Source organism: Cornus florida, unplaced genomic scaffold (assembly GCF_030987335.1).
Source record: "Cornus florida cultivar Cherokee Brave unplaced genomic scaffold, ASM3098733v1 CherokeeBrave_3.0.0_Hap2_Chr08, whole genome shotgun sequence".
Lineage (NCBI taxonomy): Eukaryota > Viridiplantae > Streptophyta > Magnoliopsida > Cornales > Cornaceae > Cornus > Cornus florida.
This window is the reverse complement of record NW_026775578.1, coordinates 98,786,446-98,804,141: the sequence shown is the minus strand read 5'-3', so window position 1 is coordinate 98,804,141 and position 17,696 is coordinate 98,786,446. Positions and strand designations below refer to the sequence as shown.

The 17,696-nt window shown below is 36.1% G+C and overlaps 1 protein-coding gene across 4 annotated transcripts in view; it reads right to left on the bottom strand.

The window, feature by feature from the left end:
* The window catches only part of LOC132268314 (cytochrome P450 97B2, chloroplastic), a 96,073-nt gene extending 90,479 nt beyond the window's left edge, over positions 1 to 5,594 (bottom strand). For 2 of the 4 annotated variants that reach the window (XM_059769159.1, XM_059769162.1), the window contains exon 1: positions 5,021 to 5,593. In XM_059769159.1, the coding sequence (XP_059625142.1) occupies positions 5,021 to 5,202 (182 nt within the window). In that variant the 5' untranslated portion in view covers positions 5,203 to 5,593. Of the gene's footprint in view, positions 1 to 5,020 lie in introns of all 4 variants that reach the window. The other 2 variants (XM_059769161.1, XM_059769160.1) reach the window with 2 other exon arrangements.
* Positions 5,595 to 17,696: the final 12,102 nt, after the last annotated feature.

The window sequence follows — 17,696 nt, the reverse complement described above, 5'->3', positions numbered from 1 at the left end:
AACCTATGCTTTGCGAAGCTAGTTCGGGTGATAGGTGCAGTGGAGTCAGGGCGGGGCTGCAGACCAAGAATCCATAGTTTCAGGCCTTTATTCAAGTAGGAGTTGATCTTGCTTTAATGGAATCCTTCGCAATGGACTAGAAAAAGACTTGCAGAAGGTACAATTTTCTCGAATCAACATCCCAAGGGTTTGAGTTCTGCTTTAATTCTGTTATTCATTATTGTTGTGACTAATTAATGCTTTTGAAAAAATTTAAATTATTTTAGTTCATTAAAAATTTTAAAAGACATATTCAGTATTCAACACCCAGGTGGGGCTTGACGTACTCTGACAACGTATCAAGACCATGTCGGTTCTCCCTTTTATTGGTACCACAGTGGGTTGCGCAACATAGTGAGTAGATCATGAACGCACTCAAGGAACGTCGATTGATTACTAGACCAATTTTGTTTGACAGAACAACTAGAAGGCTAGGAAAAGGGACCAGGATCATCTGCTGTAAAACGGGTCATGTTGTGCCCGTGCCATAGTTCCAAACACAACGTTTTGAATAAAATTATTAAAATATTTCTCTCTTTGCCGATTCTTTATTCTCAGTGCCGATTCATCTCTCTTCACTATTTGTATATATTCTTCCATCATCCTCTCTCTTCTCCAGTCCCACCGATGTCTTCACCGGCTTGAGGTCTTACCGATTGATGCCATGGACAGCAAGTTTGGGTTTTGTGGTGAACGATTCGACTTTGAGTGTGTCCTTATTGTCTTTGGATTTGTGAAGACAGTCCTTATCTTTAGGTTTGTAGCTCTGTCTTTGGGTTTGTCAAGAGAGAGGATGCAGTGAGAGAGATAATAGATTTTGGGTTTGTGAAGAGAAACTCCAAGAATCAGGATCTAGACAGAGAAAAAATGAAGAGGAAGTGGGTGCTTCAATGGTTGCTTCTCAGTTCTCGCTGAAATTGCTGGTGCGTATTAAGCTCGTTGATGTCAGTGCCCCACCTCCCCTTTTCTCGCCGACATCGGAGATTCAACCAGATGTTTGTCAGCCAGTGCTCCGGTATGGTGTGGACCACCAAATTTTTTAACCAAATTTCTGTCTAAAATCCTACTTCAAATGATATAGCCTCAGAACAGTGTGTTGACAAAGGGAAACCAATTTTTTGTTGGTAATTAAACTATTGCTAAATAAAGCTAATACTAAGATAATTTCTTCATGAAAATAGAACTTAGGATTTCAAACCTCGTATAGTAAACTTTATATCTAAAATTTCAATTGTTCTTATTAAATTTATAATTTGTATACATTGGGGTATACCTGTATGTTGATTTTTATGGAATTTCTGCATATATATGCAAAAAAAATTGGTCAAATTTTCACTTCATTAACAAAAATATTAAAAGGACTTTATTTTCCAGAATTTCATTTTTTTTTTTTTTTTTTTAAATTACTAGCCAAGTTAATGTTAAGTTGTTCAATAAAATTTAAGGAGAATTGATTTGAGTGATGAGGACAAGATTTCAAGACATTAATTTGAAGAATAAATGTGATGAGAACAAGATTCAAAGGTGTTGAGTTGAAAAATAAACATGGGGAGAATATGATTTAAAGTCGTTGAGTTAAATAATAATATGGTAGAATTCGATTTATGGGCGTTAAGTTGAAGAATAAATGTAATGAGAACAAGATTTGATGGTGTTGAGTTAAATAAGTGAGAATAAGATTTAAAGGCGCTGGGTTAAAGGTACAAGTGTGTTGAATATGCAGTAGTGAGATTACATATAAGTGCAGTAAAATTCGGGCTCCTTCAACACTTTAAATTTTTTTTTACACCACGTTTATTCTTCAACTCAATGCCCTCAAGTCTCATTCTCACCACGTTTATTCTTCAGCTCAAGTCTTTTAAATCTTATTTTTACTACTTTTATTCTTCAATTCAACGCCCTTAAATATTTTCTCATCACATTTATTCCTCAACTCAATGCACTTAAATATGATTCTCACCACTTTTATTCTTCGACTCAACGCCTTTAAACCTTTTTCTCACCACTTTTATTCTTCAACTCAACACCCTTAAATCTAATTCTCATCACTTATTCTTCAACTAAATGCTTTAAATCTTTTTCTAACCACTTTTATTTTTCAACTCAACCCCCTTAAATCTTATTCTCACCACTTTTATTCTTCAACTCAACGCCTTTAAATCTTTTTCTCACAACTTTTATTCTTCGACTCAACGCCATTAAATCTGATTCTCACCACTTTTATTCTTCAACTCAACGTCTTTAATTCTTTTTCTCATCACTTTTATTTTTTAACTCAACACCCTTAAATCTGATTCTCGCCACTTTTATTCTTCAACTCAACGTCTGTAATTCTTTTTCTCATCACTTTTATTCTTCAACTCAGCACCCTTAAATATGATTGTCACCACTTTTATTCTTTAACTCAACACATTTAGATCTTTTTCTCACTACTTTTATTCTTCAACTCAACACATTTAAATCTTTTTCTCACCACTTTTATTCTTCAACTCAACGTCCTTAAATCTGATTCTCACCACTTTTATTCTTCAACTCAATGTCTTTAAATCTTTTTCTCGTCACTTTTATTCTTCAACTCAACACCCTTAAATTTGATTCTCACCACTTTTATTCTTCAACTCAACATCTTTAAATATTTTTCTCATCACTTTTATTTCTTCAACTCAACACTTTTAAATCTGATTGTCACCACTTTTATTCTTCAACTCAATGCATTTAAATCTTTTTCTCACTATTATTCTTCAACTCAATGCATTTAAATCTTTTTCTCACCACTTTTATTCTTCAACTCAACACATTTAAATTTTTTTCTCACCACTTTTATTCTTCAATTCAACACATTTAAATTTTTTTCTCACTAATTTTATTCTTCAACTCAATGCATTTAAATCTTTTTCTCACCACTTTTATTCTTCATCTCAACGCCCTTAAATCTAATTATGACCACTTTTATTCTTCAACTCCAAGCCTTTAAATCTTTTTCTCATCACTTTTATTCTTCAACTGATCAGCACTCTTAAATATGATTCTCACCACTTTTATTCTTCATCAACGTCTTTAAATCTTTTTCTCATCACTTTTATTCTTCAACTCAGCACCCTTAAATTTGATTGTCACCACTTTTATTCTTCAACTCAACACATTTAAATCTTTTTCTCACCACTTTTATTCTTCAACTCAACGCATTAAATTTTTTTCTCACCACTTTTATTCTTCAACTCATCAACACATTTAAATCTTTTTCTCACTACTTTTATTCTTCAACTCAACGCATTTAAATCTTTTTCTCACCACTTTTATTCTTCAACTCAACGCCCTTACATATCAGATTTATTCTTCAATTCAACGCTCTTAAAGTTTTTCTCACCACTTTTTATCTTAAAATGAACGCCCTTATTTTTGTTCAACAACTTAATATAAGTTCACTGTAGAATTTTAGATATAAAGTTTACTTAAAACCCTAAGAAAATATCATAATATTTGCTTTATGTAACAGTCCAAATACCAACAAAAATTTGGCTTCCCTTTGTCAATATCTGAGGCCATATCATATCAGTAGTAGAATTTTAGACAGAAAATTGGTTAAAATTTTGGTTTACCCACGCCATATATACGGAGCACTAAAAGGCCAATGTCTGCTTCAATCTCCGGGGTCGGCGAGGAAAGGGGAGGTGGACACTGTACATCAGGCTTAAGAAGCTTAATATACACCAGCAATTTCAACAAGAAGCAGCTATTGAAACACCCACTTCCTCCTCATTTTTTTTTCTCACTACATCCTGATCTTCTCTTCACAAACCCAAAATTCATTTTTTTTTTTCTCACTTCCTTCACCCAAAAACAGAACCACAAACCCAAAGATAAGGACTCTATCTTCACAAACCCAAAGACAGAACTAAAAATCAAAACTGAAATCTCTCGCTGCAAAACTCAAACTCATCGGTCCGACTTCAGGCCAGTGGAGACGTGGGTTAAGAGAGATGATGGTGAAGATAGAAGATATGCAAATGGTGAAGAGGTAGAAGAATCGGTGATGAGAGAAGAATTGGTAAAAAGTGAAAAACGTTTTAACAATTTTGTCCAAAACGCTGTTGTTCCGGATCACAGCACGGGTACAGCACGACCCGATTACAGTAGAGGATCTTAGTCCTAGTGGTATCAGTCATGTTTATATGCATTGAATCTCATTCTTTTAACAAAAATAATTACAAAATTACCTTGTTATGTCCTAAAACAGTACCAAACTTGTCCCTGGCATGTTAATACTTCCCCAACTAGTTGTATCCCAACTAGTTGAGAAAAACTTCTTGTGCCAGTTGCAGCACCGTGCAACTGGCACATCCAATCAGCGTGTGTAATACACGCGTGGACATGTGTATTACACAAACGGTTAGGATGCGCCCGTTTCACCGTGCAACGGGCGCAATGAAGTTTTTCTCCAACTAGTTGTGTCCGAGATGTGACACGCGTCCACATGTCTCGGAAGTGTCCCAACATATATATATATGATAAAAATAAAAATAAAAAATAAAATAAAAATAAATAAATAAAGTATTTTTAAATGATCAAACACTATTGATCCATTTTTAATTTCTGGTCTAATTGTTCGACTCGATGAAACCCATGAAATTCTGGGTCTTGATATTCTATTTTAGTTTGAGGTGAAATTTTTTTGAAGCAATTGAGAATTGATGATGCATTTTGTAGAGAAAGACAAATCCCCCAAGTTGCACGCTCCCAAACACACCACACACACCCAAAAATAAATAAATAAATAAATAAGGAGGGGCAGGAAACAATCAAATGAAGTGGTTCCACTCAAAGACTAATAATTGTAATTTAAATTTCACAAGCTAATCGATGAATGCTGTTTTTGGTAGCAGATAATTTTTCAAGGGAACGGAAGCAAGAACAAAGGCATATATATACACAAATACAGCAGAGTAAGAAAAAGGAAGGAGTAGTAGTGAAAATTTGATACCTGATTTGGGACCCTTTGGACTTGAAATTGCGAAGATGAGTAGAAGAAGAAGATCGATTGCCAAAATGACTGAGCCTTGGCATGCCCACACCCACAGAAGAAAACTCATTGTTGTGGAAACAGCCATCAAATACAGTAGAAGGGAACTGCTGCGGTAGAGAGCAAGTACTACAAGAAGCCATGACTGGCGGCGTACTCTACTCAACAACCGATCGATAGATAGAAAGAAAGCACACCACTTTTTTACTCACTATCACTCTACAAAATCACGACTACCACGGCACCATAAAGTACTTGAAAAGAAAACCTTTATTAAAGTATCTACCAACTCTCAGTCCACTCCACTCAAGTGTCCCTTCTCTTATCCACGTACGCACATTATTGTGACCAGCTTCCTCGACTAGTAGTGGTTGGACTGCAAATAAGTGGGTACCGACTCAAAGCTGAGTTTTAAATTCTTCATGTTCCACTCCATTCATTTTTAGGTTTAAGTTCTTATTTGGCTTTAGTGACTAGCTCAAAAAAACACAACTCAAACTCCATTCTTCCTCGACTAGTAGTGGTTGGACTGCAAATAAGTGGGTACCGACTCAAAGCTGAGTTTTAAATTCTTCATGTTCCACTCCATTCATTTTTAGGTTCAAGTTCTTATTTGGCTTTAGTGACTAGCTCAAAAAAACACAACTCAAACTCCATTCTTCACAATTTTTAAAAAAATTACTTGGTTTGGCTCAGCTAGTCTAATTAAATGAATGGAATTTAATCACAATGTTGATGTTCAATCTCGATCAAAGTTACCAAGCTTATTGATAAGCGCTGAAATGTTATACAATTGATCCCTTAACTTGCATATTTTATTCTCTTGGTAATAATTTTATTTGTGATTTTATGACCCTTAAATATAAAGTCAGTTAAAACCATGGGTTTTGTACTTTAAAGATGATATCCAAGGCATTAGGGGAAGATCACATTCATTGGGCTAAGCCATGATGAAGATCCAAGTTCAATTAGATTTGGAGAAGAGCCCAAAAGAAGTCACAAGCTGATGAGAATGGAAACAAGAAGAAAAGGGAGAATCCTTCTCAACTAGGAAATTCTTTCTTGATTTGGAAACTAGACCTGTTTTGGTATTCCAGCTATATCTCCTTCAGTGAGTGTCAAAATGGCTCAAAATTCGCGAGGTTGAAAGACAATTCGAAGCTCTACAACTTTTTAATTAAATGAAATTTCGTAAAAATGAAGTTTACTATGTCAAAACTGAGCTGTAAGACAACACGAATTTTAGAGTCCAAGTTTAGCAGATTTCCTTTTTCCTATTCTATTTTGGAATGGTTTCAATGGCTATAAAAATAGGGTTTTCTTCACAACTAGAGGAGGAGAGTAGGGGGCATTGATAGTATAGTTTAGAGACTTTCTTCAGATTTAGAGAAAAGATTTCAAAGACAAGATCAAGCAAGAGAAGATGAAGATGGAGGTTTCCACATTCATGAAATCTTCTTTATTTCCTAGTTGGTACTCACACACGCATGTCTCTTCTGAGACTTGAACATCTGACCTCCCTTTGGGAGGTAAAAGGCTAATACCGCTAGACCACTGGCCCGTTGGTTCACGAAGTCTTCTTCCTTCTCCATAAGCAACTAAACTCTTTCTAAGGGATTGATATAACCCTAATCTTAACTCCAATGGTTTAGTTGTTTATTTTATTGCAAATTATTTATTGTATGATGATTGCATGATTAAGGGCAAAACAATGGTTGTACCTTGATTTTGGGATTTAATACTTAAATTCAATTATATTTGATATCTTACATTGTCTTAGGAAGAAGGATTTATAATTGATCTCAACCTCTCTATTTTATAAGATTATAGGGTAGGTTTATCATACAATGGTGCTTAATGATCATATATTTAAGGGTTTGATAGGCTATGCTATGTGAAGATGGGTCATAAATCAAAAGGCCAACTCTCTAAGAAAATCTGTCTTACCGAGCAAATAAGTGCAATAATCCAACATAGCACTCCTCCGAAGTTCAAAGATCCTAGTGCTCCTACAATTTCATGTGTCGTTGAAAACAATGCAATAGAGAGAGCACTCCTTGATCTCAGAGCTAGTGTTAATCTTATTCCTTGCTCAGTGTATTTGTAATTAGGCATGGGAGAGCTTAAACCCATGTCGGCTGTGTTGCAACTTGCTGACCAATCTATGAAATAATCACGTGGGATAATTGAATATGTTCTTATTAAAGTAGACAAGTTTCATTTTCCAGTAGACTTTCTTGTTCTTAATACAGAGCCTGTCCATGATCCCAATAGATGTATTCCCTTAATTCTTGGTCGTCCATTTCTAAATATAGCGAATGCCAACATTAACTGTAGGACCGGGGCTATGGATATTTCTTTTGGAACATGAGGTCAAATTAAACATCTTCAATGCCACACCATATTCCTTAAAAGGATAAGTGCTTTCTTCTTGGATTATAGAGATGCCAAGACGGCCGAGGCAGAGAGTTGTTAGGACGCCGGCGATAGCGTTAGATGATTCTTGGCGGTATAGCAAGATCTGTGATGAGACAGATTTTGTTATAGAGGACTTTTAGAGGCACCGGGATACATTCTGGGTAGTGGAGGCCCTGCAGGCTCACCAGCTTTCTGGGTTCTTGAGGCATCCAGCGTAGATTTCCTACCCCAGGCTGGTGTGAGCTTTCTACCGCTCCTTGCAGTTCCATACAGGAGATGAGGAGGAGGATGAAGAGGACCATTTCACAGCCACTGTCAAGGGCATATAGCTGATAGTGAGCTGTGACACTATTGCTCAGGCTATGGGTTGCCATCACAGGTGCCCAGCCGCTCTTCAGGCTAGATTTCCACAGATTCCCCTGGGCACGACCCGGGAGGAGATGGTCCGTGCTTTGGGCCAGGGGCGACATGCCTCCACCTTAGAGATGATCCAGAAGTCACAGCTTCTGAGACGTTTTTGGTTTTTGGATACGGTCCTTGTGGCCAACGCTCGCCCTATCGGACATAAGATAGTGCGATGTGCTGAGATGGTGGATGTGACCTATGCATTCCACGCTGGCTACTGGGTGTCTATTCCCTAGTTAGTTTTGGTATAGCTCCATCGGCTTGATAAGGAGATGGGTGAGGTCTGACACCCTCCTATTCATCATATTCATTTTCGTAGGCTGGTCACACGCCTGATGGAGATAACGGGGGTTCCGCTACCCTTGAATGAGGCTGATATTGCTGTCTTCACCCAGTATCGTTTCACGTAGTGGAATAACGTCTTTGGGCATATGCCCAAGGAGATGAAGCTGGAGTGGGGTGTTGACGATGAGATCTGAGAGGATCGACGGCGTAGGGACGCCGAGGCGAGGGGTGTGCTTTATGAGCTGCACTTTCCACCTTATCCACCCCTGCCTACTATTCTTCCTACCGACCCTGCTGATGTGGTGATGGTAGTAATGGATGAGGACGAGGATGACGATGATGATGATAAGGCTACAGATGAGGAGATGTATCTTTCTGATAGCCGACCTCAGGTTAAGAGGAGACCCGGTCTTGCAGCCCAGCCTGAGAGTTCTTATCAGGCTGAGATTAGAGCTTTACACGCCAGAGTGGCCAAGCTATACGCTGGTCAGACAGTGTTGTGTTAGACGTTGACTGCGCAGCAGAGTATTTTGGAGGAGTTACTTCGTCTCACTCGATCCGATCCATCCACTTTTTCTGTTCCACCACCACCACCTATGGATTAGTTTTTAAGACTTTTCTATATTTTTGTTAACTAGAGCAGTTTTTTTTGTTGTATTTATTTCCGTATGATGTATATTTGCCCTAAGTCTTTCTTTTAAAAGCTTTGTACTGATTTCTGATAGTTATACATGCTTTTTGGTTCTATTATCCTTGTGTTTATATTTCTATATGCTTACTCTATATACTTGATACTCTGATGTGTGTTGGAGTTTATTGATTTTACCAGTTACAACAGATTAAGTTTAGGGGTGCTTTTAAGAGGAACCATTATGTTGAAGGAAACGATGCTGGACACTCATTTTTACCCTTCTGTGCATTACATTGTTATATCTTTGCTGGTCTGCTTGTATGGTAATAACTTTCTCACTCTCTTTTTGTTCTCACACATTGAGGACAATGTGCATACTAAGTTTGGGGGTAAGGTTGGCTTAGAAAGAATTTTTTTTTATTAATCTGCTTACATAAGGATGTGATTTGCTATTTGATGATATAAGCATGTGTTTGAGTCTGTTGATGATTATATACTCTGTTTGCAGTCTGAAGTTGGTTAGAAATGGTTTGTATGCTAAATTACTATGAAAATGAGTCCTTGAAAATTTTTAAAATCAGTTGGTGGCCCGTGGTTCACTCTGTTAGGATGATTGTTGTTTAATGATGCTGATCTCTGAGATGCTACACTTTGCACAATATTCAAACTTATATGAAGTCTGTGGGGTAGAAATTGGAAGTCTTGTTTTGTTTTGAATTAGACTGAGATGATCAGGAAGATTTGATAGTTTTGATGACCGAGGCATAAAAGAAAAAAAAAAAAAAAGAAATAGAGAAAAATTGGTATGTATGCAACAAAGAAAAAAATCTTCACCAATGTGAATGAAAAATAAAAAAAAAAAAATATGAAAAAAAGAAAAGTAGAAAATGATCAAGTTCAAGTTTGTAGTTAGATTACTTGAGTGATTAAGTCCTTAGGGGTGTGTTTTGACACCTAATGCCCTAAGATCGACTGGTCTGGGAGTCATTGGCTGAAAGCTTGTTACATAAGGGGTTTAGGTTGACTAGATTACTTGAACAATTAAGTCCTTAGGGGTGTTTTAACACTTAATGCCCTAAGACCATCTGGTCTGGGAGTCATTGGCTGAAAGTTTGCTACAAGGGTAATTTAGAAAGTTTAATAAACCTAGATATTGCACAAGTATCCTTTTTGAAAAAATGCATATCTGAAAAAAATAATAAAAATGCCTTGGGAGTTGGAATTTGAAGAGTCTGATTGTGAATTGAGGAATGACAAGGAATAAATGCAAGTATGGACAGTAAGCCACACAATGAATTGCAGGATCACTTTCAAAAAGCATCTTTGAGATTAAAATTGTTGAATAAATGATTGAACTGATATATGGGGACTATGGTTGTTTAATTGAGATTGGAAGTTGAAAGTTTTTCTAATTACATGACTGGTATACTTGCTGTATTTGACTGATTAATGAACTGTAGGGATGATATGATTTGAAAACAAGCTTGAGTAAGCTTGCTGTGCATTTAAGGCACTGATTTGAGAAGTTTGTGGGTATCTTCACTGAAACCCTCATGAGACTACAACTCGTCCACTAGGGGTAACCTAGGGGTTTAAAGGCTTGTTGCATAGGCTAAATGCAACCGTGATTCCCACGAAAGCAGCTTTTTAGTTCTATATTGCTAAGGGACTAGCAATATGTAAGTTTGGGGGTGTGATGAGCACTGAATATATGCATATTCGAGCCCCTAAGTACGTATATGTTAGGGCCTAAAGTGATAATTCTATCCATTATTAGACTAATTTACGTTTCATGTGTGTTTGTAGGTACTTTCCCAAATAAATGGTTAAAACCGGGACTTTATGATGATATCGAAACTTACAGAGTCGTTGCCGGTCATTTAGAGCAAGCTGAGAGTTGATTTGGTGAAGTTTGAAGCAATTCAAGCCTTAGAGCTGGAGCCCAAATGTTGAGGCTCGAGCATCACACAAAGAGAAGAAATGTGACTCATTTAGAGAGAAGGAAGCCTGCCCAATCGTACAGAATCTTTTGACTGTTTTTCCATTCCAGCTCCACCAGGGAACTAATCTATTGACCTTCCAGGCATTGTAGAAGATGTGGCTTTTTGCGATCCAAGCTAACAATGACCCCGTCTAGAACAAAAGGTGATATTCATTCAAATCGATCATTCTGTGTCACTTCCAAGCTACTTAACTCAACAAAATGTGGATTCTCCGTCATTCCTGGGATATTCTCGGTTAGGCTCTTTCTAAGGACCCATGGTTCAGCTTGCTTCCTTATCATCTACTATTCAAAGCTTGTTTATGGGTTTGTTTTAATTGATCTTTACTTAAGATAATTCTCAACATCTTTTCTTTCGAGTACCTAGGTGAGTTTTCCAATCTCTGATCCATTTCACTCATTCCAATCTGACTTCAACAAGGCCCAAATGCTCGAGCATCACACCTTGATGCTCGAGCCTTACTGCAAGGGTGCTCGAGCTTTGACCCTGAAGCTTGAGCATGAGACGTCGGAAATAAAAAGAGTTGATTTAATGAAAAGGTTATGCTCCCAGATCTCGTGCATCACCTCCATGATCAAGCACTATCCACAAAGGATCGAGCATCATCCACTGATGCTCGAGTATTAAGCCCTTGATGCTCGAGCATGGTACCTAGTGCTCGAGCCCATGAAGCTTGGATTGAGCAATGTTAAAGGAGTTCAATCCTAAAAATATTCTAAGTGTTGAAGAAAAAGACGCTTCGGAAAATAGTTGAAGAAAATTGGTTAAGTGTCAATATGATGATCAAGCACCAATTACTGAAGCTCGAGTATCTATCCAAAGAAGCTCGAGCATTGTTTTTGATGCTCGAGCATGAGCCCTAAAGCTCGAGCATCCGTTCCTGAAGCTCGAGCCTTGCATGACATGTCAGATTAAAAGCTGCGGGATTACTCTCTTTATCAGATGTATCTTATCCCAGTTAGGCCAGAAGACCTAAAAGCCCACCAAATACATATTTTCTTCTATAAAAGAAGGCGTAAGCCTTGATAGAAGAGGTCAAAAATTTCAATCTCTTTTATAGTGTTATTCATAAGGCTGAATGTGTGGTGACTTTTAGGGTTCCTACAACTTTAAGAGTGAAGGTCCTAAAAAGAGAAGAACAGTCCGTGATGATAGAGATGAACTCAACACAGATGCTATCCAGTCTCGTCACGAGTAGCTAAATCATTTCTTAGGGTACTGATGTAACCCAACGTTATATTATGGTTTGATTGTTTTAACTTTGGGTTTATTTTAATATCTAATGTTTTTCCAATTATATAACTATGAGCACTTGAGACAACTCAAGTGGTTTTTTTATACTTTAGTAGAATATAAATTGTTATTACCTTGTCTTAGATATAATAATTTATGTTCTATTCTCAACCTACCTTGTTGTACGGTATCTGGCGGAGCCCTGCCGGACATAAGAATAGAGGTCATATAATGGTGTTCCAACGTATTTTACAAAAGAATGTTTTCATAATCTATGCTTAGGAAAGGTGGTTCATTCGCAAAGTGGTTAAAATAGGTAGAGTAGGTGGGCGAATAGTCTGCGCTAATTGCAGATAGGTTATAGTTAGCTAATTTTGTAGAACATCTTTCTTTAAACTCCGAACTGAACGAATGTTATTGAGTTCAGTTCATTTGAAAATAGAATTGATTAAAGGCCCAGAGTTGATTTAATTGACCATAGTATAACGACTGTGGTGAAGTCAAAGCCTTAAGATTTTCCGTCTCTGTTCATTCACTTCAGTTTAATTTGCTTTAATTTAATATTTTGTTTAATTCAAGTTTGTTAAATCGTGACAATCAACAAACACTCCAACCAAGTCATTCGTAAACCATGAAATTAATTTAAAGGCTAATACAAATCTCATCTCCCTGTGGGTTCAACATCCTCTTTGCATAGAGCTATATCCTACACGATATCGTACGATTGTGAGAGACAAATCACTACTTCAGTATTTTGGGCATAAATTTTGACTCCAAACTCCAAATTAAGTAAACTTAGTGGCTATGGAAAGAAGACTCCAAGCCCGATGTTTTTATCTCTAACAGCAATCTTGAGATTCGCACTCTAAATGTGTCAAAATTACGTTACAACATCAGAATAAGTTGATTACCAGTTAAGCTCGAGCCCTGGCATCCTAGAGGTTAAAAATACATGCGGGAATTGTGTAAAATCACCCTTCTCTATTTCCTTATGAGCCCAATTGTTACCAAAAGCTGTAAAACCAATCCAAAGGGGATTGAGACTTGTTCTTCATTATAAAAGAAGATAAGAAGACACATTAGGAGGAATTCCATCATCCCATTCCTCTCTCTTACGATGGCTTTTAGGGTTTTGAAGACAAAGATCTAAAGGAGTTTTTGGCGGTCCATGGTGATGAAGACCACAACAATAAAGACGATATCTTGCGTCGTCATGAGTAGCTAATTCCTTTCTTAGAGCATTGATGTGGCCCGAATCTGAATACTTGGTTTGATTGTTCTGTACTTTGAGAATTTAATATATTATGTATTTTGATTGCATGATTATGGGCAATTGTCTAAATTCAATATATAATGTATTTTGATTATATGATTAAGGGCAATTGACTGAATTTAATTGGATTTCAATGATTAAATAGTTTTTGAATGATTAATACCTTGTCGTAGATTTAATTGTTCTTAAATTATACTCAACCCATTCTTATTAGACGGTATTTGGTGGAGGCCTATCGGATATAAGAATAGAGATTATGTAATGGTGTTTAAGTGTTTTCATGAATGAATGTTTTCATAGTCTATGCATAGGGAAGACGAGTTATACTGCAAAATTAGTTAGAAATAGGTAGGTAGATAATTCGTGCCAACCGAATATAGTTTATTATTAACTAAAATTCATGAAACATCTTTCTTTAAATCTGAATTAAACGAAAGTTATTGAGTTTATTCTATATGATGCATAATTGTTGAATTCCCAAGGTCGAACAGTTGACCATAATATGAGGTGTGTGGTGAAGTTAATCCCTAAGTATTTCTTCTCTTGATCTCTATCCTTTTATTCAGTTTATTTTCTTTTATGTTATTGAATTACATTACAACACAACAAATCAAATCATCTTTCTAAATTAAAATAGTATTAATTGAAGACTCATTAAACCACCACAGTCCTTGAGGTTCGATACCCTTAACATAGCCCTATCCTATAAGGATTCGTTCTATTATGAGTGGTATTTTATTATTGATAAATAAAAACACACATTAATGAAGTTCAGGTGAAACCGGGAATAAAACAGCTCTCTGCTAGCAGAGTTGTGATCGATCGTGGAATTTTGCGATCGATTATCAACTTCTGCGATCAATTGTAGATAACGTAGCAGTCTCATCTCGACAACTGGCAATCCTATTCGCTGAGCTGGTGCTGATATGGCATTACAAACGATCGCAGTTGGCTGCGATCAATCGTGACTTGAACGAACGATGATGTGGCAGCCTTATCCAATGCTGACGTAGCTGTGAATGATCGTGAAGAATCTGCGATCGATCGTGGATGCTTTAGTGAAGTTTTTTGAACTTTTTTTCAGATTTTTTGCTAGACTCCAAAAAGGCTTTAATAGGCTGTTTTTAGACCATTTGAACCTTATTGACCTGAAATAGTCAAAAACACAAATTAGAACTAAAATGGGAAGGTAAGATAGATGAAAGAACTAAAGTACCCTAGCTTTGATGCTAAAATGTGCAACATTTGAGCATTTATCACACCCCCAAACTTAGATATTGCTAGTCCATAGCAATGAACCACGAAATGAAAAGAAAGAAATGAACAACTATACATTTATGAATTAGAAAACAATAAAATGATAACACCATTTTTGTAGGGATCATGGTTGCATTTAGCATATGGAATAAGCCTTTTAACCCTAGTGAATGAGTGAAATCTCGTGAGGGTTTCCAGAAATGATACCCATAAACATTAATCCCTTTTTCACTTAAGAGGCACCAACATTCTAAACAAGCATTAAAAGAAAACTACCTCAAGTATGCCATTTTTCAAACATCTCTTAGCAATTTCCAAAATTTCAACAACAAGCAAGCAAATATGGTCATCCACACATTAAGCAATATAATCATGCAAATCAAAACAACTCTAGCATCCTTTTGAGTGAACCGGCATCAAATATGTTATTATCTTAGCAAATCAATGAAATGGGCACAACCGGTCTTAAGGTAGCACACAAATATAGTACCAATCATCAAAATAAAGAATGAACCTCTTTATTCAATTTATTTCCAACATGCTCTTTTTTTTTTTTTTTTCTCTCTCTCGGTTTTTTTTTTTTAAAGATCAAAGATAAGAGTATGGTGTAATATAGTGATATCCTAAGCTTTCTAGAAGATCCATATAATGAGCGTTAATTCAATGACTGTCGAACCAGACGACTTTAGGGCATTAGGTGTAAAGACAACCCTAAGGACTTACATGCTCAAATCAACTAGGCTATAAATCAAACAACTTTCATCTAATCATTTTCCTACTCTTCACCTTTGGTGAGAAGCGCTCACTTTTCTTTTTCTTTTACTTTTGCATTTTTTTAAAAAAACTATCGTATGTGCCCTTCACTTTTCAGCGTGAGAATTCAATGCTTAATGAGGCTAGAATCCTGGCTATTCGGTAAAAGGTTTGTTATTAGCATACAAGGTAATATTGTCAAGAATGAAAGCTTTCAAAGCTTACTAGTTCAATTGGGATATAACCAAAGTAATGATCAACTAAGCATGTACCCACAAATGAATGCTAATGTACGCCTATGCAAATGTAGTATTCTAAAGTCAAATCTCAAAGCAATCTCATAAACAAGATGATGTGTGGACCATAAAAGCAAGTATGAAATCAATCTTCGGTCTTCATGCATTGTTAAGTGCATTTTGTAAAAGAGCATGCTAGTTGTTACTTATATGTGTTATGTGTGTATGTTATTTGTCTAGCTTAATTTGATTTTAATGTAAAGAACATGACATATGATATATGATAGATTAGATTTGTATATGCATGATTGTTGTTGCATATTTAACATGACATGTGATTGGTCATGGAAGGTGACGAGCCCCTTTCTATGTTATAGAAAACTGACTTTTTAATGCGAGAGGTCGCTTCGCAAGGTCAAAATATGATTGTGGTTTCGGAAGCTTAGAAAGTTAAATTTACATTTACAAAACCACTACTACAACTAATGAAGAATAGCGAGTAGGGATCGTCCACAGAGATTATATGTGTTGGAATTTAACTTCGACTCTAATCTATCAAATGATTGGAAAGGAAGGTTTGGTTAATTAAACTAAGGTGTAATGAAATTAAAATGCAAGTAAAGTAAACTAATGAGAGATAAGGATTTAAGAGATATGAAGAGAGGTCTTAGGGTGTTGGAATCACCACTAAGCTTATATAATTAACCACTTGCTTTCCATTAATGGGGAATACATTGTTGCAATCTAGATGTGGCCACAAACATAAACACAATTAGTATGTAAAAGTGTGAACTATCTAATGCAAGAGTGAACTGTTTACCTAACCAACAAGTAAACTAAGTGTAGAATAACCCACCAAGACAAAGGCATAATCCATCAATTAATTAACAAATGTATCTAATGAGAGCACGCATCAATCTAGATAATCATAGAATTTGCAATAATAAGTGTGGAGTATCAAACCAAGCAAAGATTGTCTACCTACCTACAAACATGAATTAAATTGTAGAACAACCATTAAGTGTAAGCATAATCCATCAAATTAGTTTACAAACCCATTCAATGAAAACCATGCTTAGCCATCACTAAATCCTTAATTAATCACATAGAGACATGCAATTAACCAACATATGGAATCTAGTATAGAGATCAATTCCCAAATAATCATACATAAGACAACATGTAATTAAAATAAAGAATCACTAGGAAGAATTAAATCAACAATCACAAGGCTAACCACTGATCACAACAATATATATATATATATTAATCCCCAAAAATAGAAATACAAGGGTTTAGATTACACAAGATCAAAGATGGAGGCATGGTGCAATATGTTGATCTATTAAGCTTTCTAGCGATCCATGAGGTTGAGCGTTAGGTCAATGATTCCCAAACCGGACGGCTTTAGGGCATTAGGTGTTTAAACACCCCGAAGGACTTACAAGCTCAAATCAACTGGGCTACAAATCAAAACAACCTCCATCTAATCATTTCCCACTTCTCACCTTTTGGGATAAGTCCTCACTTTTTAATTTGCTTTTGCAACTTTTTTTTATTTTTATTTTATATATATATATATATATTTATTTATTTATTTATTTTTTAATCAAGTTATTAGCCTAAAGTTTGGGCCCTCCACCTTTCGGCACGAGAAATTCAGTACTTAATGAGGCTAGAATCCCAGCTACTTAGTGAAAAGGGTTTGTTATCCACTTTTATCAAGAATGAAAGCTTTCAATGCACTACTAGCTCAATTGGGACATAACCAAATCAATAGTCAACAAAGCATGTACTCCACAAATGAATGCTAGTGTGCACCTGTGCTAGTGTAGAATCCTAAAGTGAATCTCAAAACAATCACAAAATCAGGATGATGTGGACCACAAATGCAAGCAAGATATCAATCTTTCGAAAAAATTTACTCCTAAATGGCATCCACAAGGAATACAAGGAGTATTAAACTCTCAAGTCGAACAATTTTTAAATTCTAAGTATCGTGGTCCTCAAAAGATTAAAATCATCGCAAAAATGGATCCCAAATCTCAATCATGCAATTAAGTCTCAAACTTAAGTAAAATGCAACAAAGTCACCTTACCCCCAAACTTAAACTGCATATTGTCCTCAATGTGCACTGAGAAC